The 14,114-nt window shown below is 36.1% G+C and overlaps 2 protein-coding genes across 4 annotated transcripts; one reads left to right on the plus strand and one right to left on the minus strand.

Moving 5' to 3' along the window:
• The first annotated feature begins 3,076 nt into the window (after positions 1–3,076).
• On the plus strand, positions 3,077–7,259 carry LOC132046467 (V-type proton ATPase subunit c2). Of its 3 annotated transcripts, none has more exons than XM_059437102.1 (4): positions 3,077–3,299; positions 3,769–4,054; positions 5,954–6,104; positions 7,019–7,259. In XM_059437102.1, the coding sequence occupies exons 1-3, from the start codon at positions 3,221–3,223 to the stop codon at positions 6,084–6,086; spliced, it is 498 nt and encodes a 165-aa protein (XP_059293085.1). In that variant the 5' UTR covers positions 3,077–3,220; the 3' UTR covers positions 6,087–6,104; positions 7,019–7,259. The 3 variants fall into 3 exon arrangements, with proteins under 3 accessions (XP_059293085.1, XP_059293084.1, XP_059293083.1); XM_059437101.1 differs by lacking the exon at positions 7,019–7,259 and adding an exon at positions 6,860–6,991; XM_059437100.1 differs by lacking the exon at positions 7,019–7,259 and adding an exon at positions 6,232–6,399 and having other exon boundaries at positions 3,078–3,299.
• A 2,555-nt stretch (positions 7,260–9,814) lies between these two features.
• On the minus strand, positions 9,815–13,622 carry LOC132046468 (probable LRR receptor-like serine/threonine-protein kinase At4g36180). Its single transcript, XM_059437103.1, has one exon. The coding sequence runs from the start codon at positions 13,401–13,403 to the stop codon at positions 9,996–9,998; it is 3,408 nt and encodes a 1,135-aa protein (XP_059293086.1). The 5' UTR covers positions 13,404–13,622; the 3' UTR covers positions 9,815–9,995.
• Between the last annotated feature and the right edge of the window lie 492 nt (positions 13,623–14,114).

Raw genomic sequence — 14,114 nt, forward strand, 5'->3', positions numbered from 1 at the left:
TTTGCGAATCCAAAATTCCTTCTTTTTTTTTTACTGACCTGGTATTCTCGCCTAAAACCTCGAGGTATTAGGCGAAAGACAAAAATTAAAGACCACCAATTTGAAGGACAAAAACTTAAGACCACCCAAATGAAGGACAGTCCGCGCAAAAAAATAGTTTTACAAAGGGAGCAGAAACGGCCCAAGGGGACTGTGGTTGCTCTTTCCGAATAGGGGAACTTACACAAATACTAGTAAATATACAACTATTTTTTAATTTACAGAATCTACAAACTATATCCTATAAATGATAAAAGCAAAAAATCAATAGATATGGTCAATTTAATATAAATATGTTAACAAATTTATACATGTTATTTTTTTCCTCATTTGTCCCTACAAATTCTCCTTTCCTACCTATTATTAATAGTATGATGAAGGCAATAATATTAAGTATTCAATTTTGTACCATATTTATACAAGTTATATTTTTTCCTTAATTTGTCCCTACAATTTACTTTCCTACCTATGATAAATAATATGATGAAGGCAATACTATTAAGTATTCAATTTAGTACCATAATTAAACAAGTTATATTTTTTCCTTAATTTGTCCCTACAATCTCCTTTCCTACCTATCCTTAATAAGATGATGAAGGCAATAATATTAAGCATTCAATTTAGTATAAATATGGTAAGAAATTTATACTAGTTATGTTTTTTATCTTAATTTGTTCCTATAAATCCTCCTTTCCTACCTATCATTAATAATAGAATTAATAATATGATGAAGGCAATAATATTAACTATACATATACCATATATACTAAACATAATATACTATATACTATATTAAAAATAATATACTATATATATGCATATATGTGCATCGATATACTATATTAATATAAGTTAAGCAAAGTGCATTGACATACCATATAAGTTAAGTTAAGCATATAAGTGCTCGATATACTACATATTTTATGAAATACATCAATATAAATGTACCTCTATATTGATATTTTAGGAATGTAAAAAGTTGTATTTATGTAATTAAAAAGTTCAAATTTTGAAAGTTGTATTTGTGTAATTTTTTTAAAGTAGTTGTAATTTTTTTGTTATCATTTTAAAAAATAGTATTTATGTGACTTTCCCTTCCGAATACTCCAACACCTATATTTTGACCCCTCCTTATTTTGTTACTTTCTAATTCACTTGGGTTACCTAGGTAGTCCAACCATGAAAAACTTTTCCCAAATATAAAGTATTCTCTACAATATTATGTACATTTCTCTCTATATAAATAAAAGAAAATTAGTCTTCAGTTTGGGAACAAAACCAACAACAAACGAATGACAGATAATTTAAGTTGGTTGAATTACAACCTATTGTTTAACCCAGTCTAATCAAACTTATTATTGACCTGACAAGCTTTGGAAGGTAGGATTGACCCACTTAGTCTTTCAACTTTTCTTTGAGCCGACGGTTTATCAATAACAACCTCTCTGCCCTCCCAAAACTCCATTGTGTGGGAATACCCTGGGTATATTGTTATTGTATCCACTTACTCTTTCAACTCCCTTCAAACTTATTCTAACCTGTTCATTCAACACATTTAAATTTGAGGAAGTTACACATTGGCCGATGAGTCAAAAATATTTACATCCGTTAACGGATTTTCAGATGGGCGGCTATTTATGTTAGTTTTGCTTTGAAATAGATTTGCCGTTTGCTGGACGAAGCAGATACAATTAGGGGTGTTCATGGTTCGGTTTGGTCGGTTATTGATTAAAACCATAACCAAACCAATTTAGTCGGTTTTTAAATGTCTAAAACCATAACCAAACCAAATAAAATAATAACCACCGGTTTGGTTATTGTCGGTTTGGTTCGGTTTGGTTGAATTTTTCAGTTTATGACTAGTAGCCATGAGACTTATCAGTAAATATTAAAAAGTTGAAAAAGACATGTCTTTTTTTTTTGTTCAAACGATATATTTTATTTATAGTTTAAGGTGGAATAGACATCATAGAAACATTTTCACTATTAGTGATAGTGCCGTACTCATGTTACTCAAAGTTGCTAGACTATTACATATAAAGCTAAAAACTAACTAAGTAGTACGCACCATTTTTATCATCTTAATATAACGGAAATAAAGTAGAGCATAGGAGCTTTTAGTTGTTGTTACAAACATACATATTAATTAAACATAAAGACTACCTAAAATTAAAATGAAAATATATGAAATAAAAAAAACTTTGTGTAATGATCCCAAACTTTGGGCGGTACTTGCATTTTGCCCTCAATTCTCCCATTTTATTAAAAAAAAAATTTCTGTAATGATACCAAACTTCAGATGTTTTTCTATCATTTGCTCGACTACAAAGTTGTTAGTATTAGAACATTACTATGTGCTTGAGTTGCAGCAAATGCTGATGTTACTGAAGTATCTTCTATAGGAACCTCCAAATCTACAACTTCTATCCTTTTCATATGAAAAATATTAGAAGTTTAGGACCCAGTCGAACAAGAAAAAAAAAGAAAGGTATAAATTCAAAAAGAAGAAGAAACAACCTAAAATCAAATGGCCGACAAAGAAAGGCTAAAAATTTAAGTTAAAGACATTAGACTCTAACGCGAACATAACACTTAAAGAGTTAAAAGACTTAAAGATATGGGCTTGAACATATTCTTAAAAACACGGGCCTTAAACAATCATGTGAAATAAGTAGACCGAAATCAAATTAATGATTAAAAGGTATAAAATATTTATAATTATTTATGAAAAACTAATATTATACATATAAATAATTATAAAATTTATGTATATAATTTACGTTATTTATTCTTTATTTTTTAATATAACCATAACCAACCCAAATATTATGTCAAACCAAATGTCGATTTTTTTATTCGGTTTGGTTAAAATTGGCTAGATACAATTACCTTTGAGTTGGGCATTTAGGACTGGGGAGCCTTCGAAGCCCAATAAAGAATAGTATCCATAAATCTGGCCCATGAACATATAGCCAGCCCATAACTATGGCACCTGAGACGAAGTTTCCTGCGCGACGTGTCCAAGTGAATTGGCAAAACAGAAGGTGTGATTTGAGAGCGACAGTGCAGAGAAACGAAACCAGAGCCAAAAGACAAATACAAGGACGCAAAAGTAAAATATCTGTTCGAAATTCCGATCGGTCACCGTTGAAATCTGTGAGTAAATTCCTTAAAGGAAACAATGGCATCAACTTTCAGCGGTGATGAAACTGCTCCTTTCTTCGGTTTCCTCGGTGCCGCTGCAGCACTCGTTTTCTCCTGTAAGTTCCATAAATTAACCAAGCTTTGCATTTATTATTCGATTCAAATGAATATGAACTACCCCTTGTCTCAATTTAAGCGACTTACTTCCCTTTTTGATCCGTCCCAAAAAGAGATTATCTTTCTATATAGTATTAATTATGTTCGATAATTCAAACATCCTAAGCCACAAGTTTATAACCACAAGATTCAACGGACATTTTAGTACATTATATACATCTTTAATTAGGACCCCACTTGTGAGAATATACCTCCCAAGGTAGGTAAGGTCTGCGTGCATTGTACCCTCCCACACCCCACTTGTGGGAATATACCGGTATGTTGTTGTTGTTGTTGTATATACATCTTTAATTAGGACTACAAGATTAAAAACTTTCTCTTTATTTCTTGAACTCCGTGCATAGTCGAGGTAAGACACTTAAATTGGGACGGAGAGAGTAATAGAAAATTATGGATTCGTTATTGTAGGTATGGGAGCTGCTTATGGAACGGCGAAGAGCGGTGTGGGAGTGGCGTCGATGGGAGTAATGAGGCCAGAGCTTGTGATGAAGTCAATTGTGCCTGTTGTTATGGCTGGAGTGTTAGGTATTTACGGTTTGATTATTGCTGTCATTATCAGTACAGGGATTAACCCCAAGACCAAATCGTATTACCTTTTTGATGGATATGCCCACCTTTCTTCTGGTCTGGCTTGTGGTCTTGCTGGCCTGTCCGCTGGAATGGCTATTGGAATTGTTGGTGATGCTGGTGTTAGGTAATTTCTCAGTCTCCTGCTTCTTTAATAGAAAAATTTCCTTCTTTTGCACCTAAATAAATGGCTTGGGAATCGATGCCCTTGTAATGTAATTTGCGCTAAATTATGGTAAGTTGATCCTGACTGAAGTGAATCGAGTTGGATCTTTCCTTAACTGGACTTACCTCCTATGTCATGTAAGAATTTTAAAACTTACATGAATGTCCTCTTATTTGACTATCTAGTAAATTGACCTTGTTTGGGGGGTGTTTGTCGAGGCGCTCTACCGTTTGTATTAGATTCTCTTTGCTGTTGTTGCTTCTTAAAGTTCTTGGGTTCTTAAAGAAGGTCTGGACTTTGAATGTTATCTGATTCTTCCTCGGTGTTTGGTGAAAGAGTGATTTTGTTGTACAAGAGTTGCATCTTCTTTTTCTGAAAATACATATTATAAAGATTGTATAAAAGCTTTATCATCCAAAGAACTATGGTAATATGAGCCAGCTTAATTACAACTTCCAGATGGTGCCATCAGAAAACATCAATCTCTTTTCTTACTTAGTATCCATATGGGAAAGGCATACTTTACTATTATCTCAACAAATAAGGACCTCGTCGGCACCAAGCGTTAGGACTGGCAGACCATCACTCAAGGTTGATACTAATTATTATAGGTTCAATGTAAGGGGCCAGCTCCCTCTCATTCTCTCGTTTCATGTCTCGCTTAAAGCTTCTAAAGTCTTGTTTTTTTTTTTTCTTGCACTTTTTGCTTTTAAAAATACTGAATGTAGTCAATAGTAATCGTTCTACTTTATGCATTATTGCACGAAAGAATTTAGTTGGAACTTCCATTTCAAGCAAAGAGTTTTGTGTTATCTGAACCTTTTTTTTTTTTCGTCCTTTTGATAAGTGGTTTTGACTTCATTCAATCAGTTGATCTATCCAATTGCAACCTAATACTTATGTATGTGATAGTTGGATTAGAAGGATTAGCCGTGTAACTTGGATGTTTCGAATTTTGAAGTGTGAATTCTTAAAACTAGCATTATCTTTTCTATATTCATTTTTCAGTTATCAAAAAAAAAAAAAAAAAAAAAAAAAAATCCTCAAACTAGCACAAAATTAATCAACTACTTGAGATGAAATTGGCTGTAACTTATCACATTGTAGCAAGCCTAGCAAGTCGTTAACTGATATGAAATGGAGGACCCTTTTATTGCTTTTATAAGATTTTTAGCATAATCACAAAACCTAGTTTTCTGTTACCCTTTCTCTATGAAGATATCACTATGTTTTTCCCACACATGCTGATTTCTTTCCATTAATGAATTGCAGATGGTTTTGTATCCACTTTTTCTAGAATTAGTAGTTATTTTAGTAAGGAAATAAAAACTGCAGTATTGATACTTGATGTGAAATCAAGGTATAAATATGACTCTCATGTCTCATCATGAAATAAGTGTGCAACTAAATCAGTTTTGGCATAGATAACTATTATTGTCATTCAGAAATGTTTATGAAGGTGAAAATTATCGATCGCTAAACAGTTTAGTATCGTCGTGAAGTAAAATCCCTCTTTCTGTTTGTGATTCCCCTTGTTACTGCTAAATTTATGTTCTTAGCAGGGGGGGACCTTTTATTTGATTGTTTGAGCTAGTACCTCTCATCGCTTGATCTAAAGTAGCATTACATCGCTAAACAGTTTAGTATCGTTGTGAAATAAAATCCCTCTTTCTGTTTGTGATTCCCCTTGTTGCTGCTAAATTTATGTTCTTAGCAGGGGGGGATCTTTTATTTGATTGTTTGAGCTAGTACCTCTCATCGCTTGATCTAAAGTAGCATTACCTTCTTAAGTTTTCTCATATGCAAATTTGTATTTAATGTCTCTAAGTCCTACATACTAACGTTATTTTTATTTCCCAGAGCAAATGCACAACAACCAAAACTTTTTGTTGGTATGATCCTGATTCTTATTTTTGCGGAGGCATTGGCTTTATACGGACTGATTGTCGGCATCATCCTTTCTTCCCGTGCTGGCCAATCTAGAGCAGAGTAGAAGATAATGTATTTCCAGGTTTATGATGGAATCTTTTTGCATCAATGTGCTGACAGTTTGGTAAGCCATGCTAGTTGTTAGGTGCATCTTTTGCTTTTTCTTTTACTTTTCCGTCACACGTTGTGTGTTCCACTGGTGATTGTAGATTTGGACACTGTCTTTCCCTGTCTGCGATCAAGAGAACGCTCTCTCAAATTTTCAGTTACTGTATTTTGCAATAATGAGGAGCATCCTGTTGCTTGAATGCTGATACAATTGTATTATTGTTGTTGGAATGTATTGATACACCTCAATATATGAAATCTAACTTGATTCATTGTTGTAGCTGCTTGAGTGATCATGCAAAACTCTGGGCTTTTGCCATATTCTTGTTGGCTTTTGCTTGTGTATCACTTTGATCTATAAAAATTGGCAGAATGAGCCTGTACAAGTGAACGAAACTTCAATTATTGAATATAGAGTTGTGATGTAGTGAATTGGGTCGGAAAGAGCGATGGATTAGAAGTATTGGGATTGCCTTTTGTGTTATTTTGCTTCCTCCGAAAACATCCTTTGCTTTTCATGTTATTCTACCTGCTAAGCACATCCATAGTGTTTTTTCGCGATATAGGATCATATTTGTAATTTGTGGAATTTGCTGCATTACATGAGTTATCTTTTGGATCACTGGTGGAGCTCTGAGTGTGAAGATGCATATTTGTAATGGTGACACAACGTTTATGATAGACACGACCGCGCTAGAGTCATAATCATTTTCTTAATTTTGCGTATAGCTGCCTTGATGGAATTTCAGAAGAGGGGGATGTTTTCAGAAGGCGTATTACTCGTCGGCAAAGAGCAGCACATGAAGTTTAGGGATATTTTGGGCGAATTTGTTACTTGCATTTCAATAACGAACTTGATTGAGTGCCTTATTTTACTACGTTTCACAGGGGAAAACAGGCCTGCCAGACACAAATTTCTAAACCAGCTCGTAAAAGGATTGTATAAAATGGCAGAAGCTACTGTGGGTTAATCTTTGTCGTTATCTCTTCTCGCAGAGGAAATTTCAGTTTAAACTGCAGCTTCAAAACATTAGAAGTGCTATTCATGTAATATTTGAAACTACAATGAATGTCTTATAGTTTGAAACCTCAGGAGAGTAAACTAAATTTTTTAAAGCATTTTCGTTTAGACAGCATTGGTTAGATTTCTATTTGGTTCCTAACAGCGTCCAAAAGCTGTATCATTACTCGTGTGGTAGCCCTTGTCACTATTTGCCATAAGGTTAAAAGACTTTGTGCTTGAATTTTGACAAGTCACGGGTGCATATGACTGTTTGTCTGTGCTCTGTTTATGGGCCATTCCATAACCAATTTTTTTTTTTTTTTTCCTACCAAACATTTTATGGCTATAACTTATAATTTCACCTTTTAAGGAAAAGGCCAAGATATTTGTCCCATAACTTTGATAATATGCCATTGAACTATCGAAATGGGCTCATTTACGCCACTCGCCATGGTCAAGATAGTTTGGTATACTTTTAATGGGTTATGCATAAACTTTTGAATGAATTATCGAATTAGCTCATCCACGCCATTTTTCATTAACTTGTCTTGCGAATTTTTTTTTAAAATATCGAAGAATATGACACTTAGCCTCCAATTAGATGGTCCATGTCATTTAATTAAACCAAAGACAAATTTGTGCGTCGGGTTTTAGTTTAATTTAGGATTTAGTTTGTGTTGGTTTAATTAAACGACGTGGACCTTAATTGGTTTAGTTTGTGTGGTTTAATTAATCCGATAGTTCGATGGCATACCGAGATTGTAAAACCAAACTATCGACGATATAAGTGGCGCATAAATACCATTTCGATAGTTCGATGGCATATTTGAGCCTTTTCCGTAATTTCAAATACCGACTATACGCTAACAAACTGCATGATTTATATACTTAGAAAGCAAATTAAAAAGTGAAACAAACCCGTAGGGACTGTCCCAATCTGTTTTTGACGTTTCAAACATTTGCACAGGTATTACCGACATTTTTATCAGGGGAGAATTTTGTTCAACTTCAAGGAGCTACTCATCAACATTTTGGTACATAAGTTTGTTGTAATAAGCTTTTCACCCAAAGTAGTTTAAATTACACTTACTTTTCATAAAGGTGGTGCTCAACCCAACTATGTACACTCAATTATTTTATCAGGTATCTGATACCTTTCACCAGCAAAGATATATCAGTTAACTCGGCTTAAGCAGATAAGAAAAAATCACTTTTAACACTTTTTGTCTATGTTGAGTTTTTACCCTCCATGTTTTCATCCAATGTTGAATTCACATTTGTCGCCATGTTTGGATCTATCTGCTGAAACATCCAATTATTAGAGGCTACAACATTATTGCAATGTGTAGCACTCCCAGCATTGAAAAAGATAGTAATGTGGCTCTCCGCTGTATAAGAAGTTATAATACAATAAAAACAAATAGAGTGCTTTAACGGTCACCGCAGCTGATTACTGATAACAATATGATTAACACAGATCTCAACCTCGTGCCATCACAAGCATGCTACTATATTTTATTAGGGGGAATCATTTTTTATGTTTCACATCTACCATAGTCTTGTAGGGGAAAAAGACCTCCACATTTACCTACTTCCTTTATCCTAGAGACAAATAAAAACCAAGCTAAGTAGAAATTGGTTGTAATTATTCACTCACACAATGTGGGATCAAATCGACAAGAGAAATCTCATGCTCATCATGTTGCATATGTATTGTGAAAAAGAAAAGAAGAAATAACAATGGGAAAGACCAGTGCGAAGCGAGACCCCTTCATCGAAAAATCATATAAAGTTTTTTTTTTTTTAATATATATATAGTAAATGATGAACCTTCTCTATAAAAATCATGTTTCCACCATTGGAAAAGACATAAAAACAATGGTCACCCCCACAAAATGTTGGAAATGAATTGATTAGGGGGGTCACCATCACAATCATTTTCTTCCTTTAGTCTCTCTCACCCTGGTCTTGTTTCAAAAGGGTCCAACACCCCACCCCCACCCCCACAAAATCCCAGATCCCTTGACTTTTTGATCCCTCATCATCCTTGGCTATTAAACTGTAGGGTAGAGGATTTTATTTGGCACCTTCCTTCCTTTCATTTTCCTTGTTACTCCACAGAAAACAAGTACACAGAAATAACAATTACCCAAGTCGTAGTAGTATTCAAATTTCATTAATGCAAGTGAAGGGTAGGATGTAAAATGCACACAGCTTAAGGCATTCTTGGAAGTAGCATCTCTTCTTATTTTTTCCAGTGTGTCTCTCTCTACGCATACTAGTAATATCTTATACATTCAACGGCTATATTTTCAGTACCCCAAGAGATACCTTTTAAGCACTTGATAGCCACGTGATAGAACCAGACTGGTATTTCCTGGCTTTTTTTGTTCTTTCTTTGGCGGGAGAGCTCATCTTGTAGTCCCCACCCAACCCATTATCCTATTCTCTACTTGCATTTTAAAATTGCACAACTGTCCAAATCATTTGACTCACAAACACAATTCCAACATGTTCTTTTTTTTTTCTTTTTTCCTTTTTTCCTTTTTAACTTTGACTTATTAATAGCACTACATTTTGGCCCCCACGCCAAAGTAGAGAAATCCCAGCCCGGCCGGCACGGTGGGGTGAGCTGTTTTAATAGGATAAAACAAGAATCAAGAAAAGAGGCAATGAAGAGAAATATTGTTTCTCATTTACCTAAATAAAGACCTACAAAAAATTACGTGAAAATTGAACTGCTAGTGCTAGCTACTGTTGCATTGCATTACAAATTTAATCTCACAACTTATAAAGCTAATAATAAAAAAGGGGAAAAGAATTAGAATGAACCTCGGGTTACAACATGTGGGTTCAGGGCATTCAGGCGGGTGAAGGTTGGCACGTGGGATCGGCTGAAGACGCGATATCAGGGCCCACACGACAACCTTCGAGCATGAACACAATGTCGGTCATAGTGGGTCGATCAAGTGGGTCAGGTGCTGTGCATAGCAACCCTACTTTAATTCCTAGCAAAAACTCTTCCCATTCTGATGATTCGGGGTCTAGTTCAAGCAATCCTGGCTCTAATAGTTCTGAAATTTGCCCTCTCTGCAATTGCCTCTTTACCCATTTCACTATGTCCTCATCTTGTGTGAACATTAATGGCCTTTTTCCTGTTAGTAATTCCAGCAACACAATGCCAAAGCTATAAGCATCTGATTCTCTTGTGGTTTCTCCAGTTAATGCTGCTTCTGGGGATATATAGCCTAGCGTACCAACTGGAGTTGATGATGTGGAGGGCTCGGCTGGTGTAGCTACTAGAAGCTTCCCTAGGCCAAATTCTGAAAGATGGGCTTCAAAGTCTGCATCGAATAGGACATTCTGCGGCTTAACATCTCCATGAACCATTGATGATGAGTGAAGGAAAGCCAAGCCCCGAGCAATGCCAAGTGCAATGAGGTGGCGCATTGGCCAGTTGAGGACATGGCCATCTTGGTGGGACGCTTCTTGGAGTAGTGTTGCAAGGTTTCCGTTAGGCATGTAATCATAGGCAAGTAGTCTGAGGCCAGGCGGGCCAGCATAGTACCCGCGTAGAACTGTTAGGTTCCTGTGCTTCACCTTGCCAAGTGATTCTGCCTCTTTCCGGAACATGTTCTCATTCAGTGATCCATTTGAAAGTCGACGAATTGATAGCACCATTCCATCATTGTAACAGGCCTTGTAGACTACTCCATAACGTGTTCTGCTTAGCACATGTTCCTCGTCAAATTCTCTAGTTGCTTCAATTGTTTCAGCGAGTGTGATTTTGTCATTGAACATAACAAGTTTGGGTCCACCATTCTCGCCACTGCCACGACCACCACTGGTCCTTGAACTAGCCCTTGCAGGACTATGCTTCTTTTCTCCAGCTGCCTTTTCTTTGAGCTTCCTACGCCACCTCAAGAGGTTGTAAGTATAGAAGCAGCAGCATGATAAAAGGAGAAGAGCTCCACTAGCAGCCACCGCAACGAACATAATCAATTTATTCCCACCATTACCAGATGTCTCACATCTTCTTTCCAATGGCTCCCCACACAAACCCTGGTTGCCAGCATACCCCAATGAGTTATTAAAACGGGACCCTAACATCACTGGAATCTGGCCTACCAAATTATTGTTCGACACATTGAAACTCCCCAAGCTAGAGAGCGTGGTAAGATTAGCTGGGATTTCTCCAGTGAAGTTGTTAGTAGAGAGGTCAAGGACAGTCAAGTTTGATAATCTGGATAGCGACTCTGGTATGTTCCCTGAAAGATGGTTCAAGTCTAGCACGAGCGATGTCAGGGATGAACAATTGGCAATATCTATTGGGACTTCACCCGTCAAGTTGTTTCTACCCAAATCCAACACACTCAAGTGGGAGAGACGTCCTAGATCAGCAGGTATTTGGCCACTCAATGAATTTGAGTGCAGATTTAAATTCTCCAGAGCAGAGCAATTGCCCAAGTCAGGAGGAATTGAACCATTTATGTGGTTGTTAGACAAAGAAAGCACAACTAATGAGGTCAAGAACCCAAATGTAGATGGTATATGGCCAGAAAAGGAATTGGAAGAAAGATTCAAATATTGCAAACCCAATAAGCTACTGAAACCTTCGGGAACATTACCAGACAACTTGTTTTCTTGCAAAGCTATAACCTGTAGATTAGGCAAACCAGCAAGATCAAATGGTATTTCACCTGATAAATTCTGTCCACTCAAATCAACAACCGTTAGCTTATACAAAGTCCCAATGCTGGAAGGAATAGTGCCTGAAAAGCCATTTTTACTCAGATTCAGAACTGAGAGCTGCTGAAGATTCCCAATACCAACCGGCACACTACCGTTAAGCTTGTTTCCACTGAGATTCAATATGCTTAAATTGCTCAAACCCATTACCTCCTCGGGCAAGCTTCCGTTGAGACCATTTCCTCCCAAGTTCAGATTTTCTAGATTAGTCAAATTTCTAAAACTAGAAGGAATGGTACCCAAAAACAGATTACTTCCCAAGGATAATGTCTTCAAGCTTCTTAGCTCACCTAAAAACATTGGAATTTCCCCCGTCATTCGATTCCCTTCAAGATCAAGAACTTTCAAGTTACTACATTTCGTAATCTCCAACGGAACAGCACCTTCAAATAAATTATTTACCATTCTCAGTTCCTCCAATCTCCACAAATTCCCAATGGCACTTGGAATATTCCCAGAGAACAAATTCCACGACACATCAAGTGACGTCAATGCAGAATTATTTCTCAAAATCAAAGGAAATTCACCATGTATTTGGTTATGTTGAAGATCCAAAATTTGCAAGGAACTAAAACATTTAACCGACTCTTGCTTCACAATATTCGTGAACCCATTGAAACCCAACTGAAGAATCCTAAGAGAAGGTGGATAAACCGAAACATTACAGAACAAAGAAACTGGCAATGAACCAGTAAGATTATTATGTGATAAAGATATCACCTGAAGCTTCGGTAAAGAAGCAATCCCACCCGGAATAACACCCCTAATAGCATTTCTTTCAACATTCAAATGAACCAATGATGAACAATTAGCAATTGCAGAAGGCAAAGTTCCAACCAAATTGTTATACCCAAGCCAAAGGTATTGAAGCTGTTGAAGCTGACCAAGACTCGCTGGAATTTCACCGGAAAATCGATTATCAGAAAGATTGATTAAAAGTAACTGAGACAACTCAGACACGTTCCTAGGAATGTGTCCTGAAAACAGGTTTGATGAAACATCAAAGTATCGTAAACTCCGAGGAAGTTTAAAAATTTCACCAGACAGTTGATTTCCAGCAACATTAAAGATTTGTAAATCAGTAAGGTTGAATATTTCCATTGGAAGTTGACCAGAAAAATCGTTGTTCTGTAGAAAAACAGAATGCAAAAGGGTACATTTGGATAAGGAAGAAGGAATAGTTCCGTTAAAGTTGTTAGAACGGAGGCTTAACGTGCGCAGCATGCGTAGGTTAGCGATTTGTGTAGTGAGGGGTCCACTGAGTTGTAAATGAGGGAGACGAAGTTCACTGACTTGGTTCTTGTAGCAGAAAACTCCACGCCAATCGCATGGAGCAAATGGGGAAGAAGAATCCCAGTCAGTTAGTGCATTAAGTGGGTCATGAATACTGAGTTTGAAAGAATTGAGTGATTGAATCTCCAAAAGGGTTTGTGGGTTTGGCTGAGCAGAGCATAATGTGGAGAGAAAAAGAAGGAAGAGAAGTAGAAAAGCAGCCATTGAAGAAGAAGAAAGGAAGAGCATTGGGCTTAGGGAAGGTTAAAAGGGAGTGTAACTATGAAAATGATAGTAAAGGAGGGGTTTTGAAAGTGAGAAGATGAAATGGTGTAATGGCCATATGCTGCTTTGGAGCACACACAGACACACAGTGAGAAAGAGAGAGTGAGGAAGGAAGTGGAGAATGTTGCAAGTGCTTGTGAAGGAACACTTTTCAAAAGAAGGGGCTAATGGGCCTGGCAATGTGGGTCGCTACTTTCTAACCTCTTATGGGTTGAATCATTGGACCCTGTTGCTGTCTTATCCTTCCTAAATTAAAGAAAATTACAAGTTAGTTACTATAGCAAATATATTACTCTCAACTTTTCAAATTGTTTGTTTTAGTTTATTGGGTACGAACTTTAAGAAAATAAACAAGGTTTTTGAAATTTTATAGTCTTAAATAAAGTTTATATAATTTATCAAAATGTCCTTTAATTTTGTGATCTTAAACATGTAATGTGAGATGTTGAAAATAAAGAAGTAAGTATATTATTAATTTAAATAGACTAAAAAGAAAAGTAAGATAAACAAATTGAAAGAAAGTCACTACTTCTGCAATCAAAGTACTACTAGTATACTTCCCCTATCCTAACTTATGTAGTACTTTTTTCGCTTTCTATAGTCGATTTAACTAATCTATGAAGTTAAATCAAATCAGATCAACTTAATATACTTTAAAATTATAGTTTAGATGTT

This window comes from Lycium ferocissimum, chromosome 2 (genome assembly GCF_029784015.1).
Source record: "Lycium ferocissimum isolate CSIRO_LF1 chromosome 2, AGI_CSIRO_Lferr_CH_V1, whole genome shotgun sequence".
In the NCBI taxonomy this organism is placed as follows: Eukaryota; Viridiplantae; Streptophyta; class Magnoliopsida; order Solanales; family Solanaceae; genus Lycium; species Lycium ferocissimum.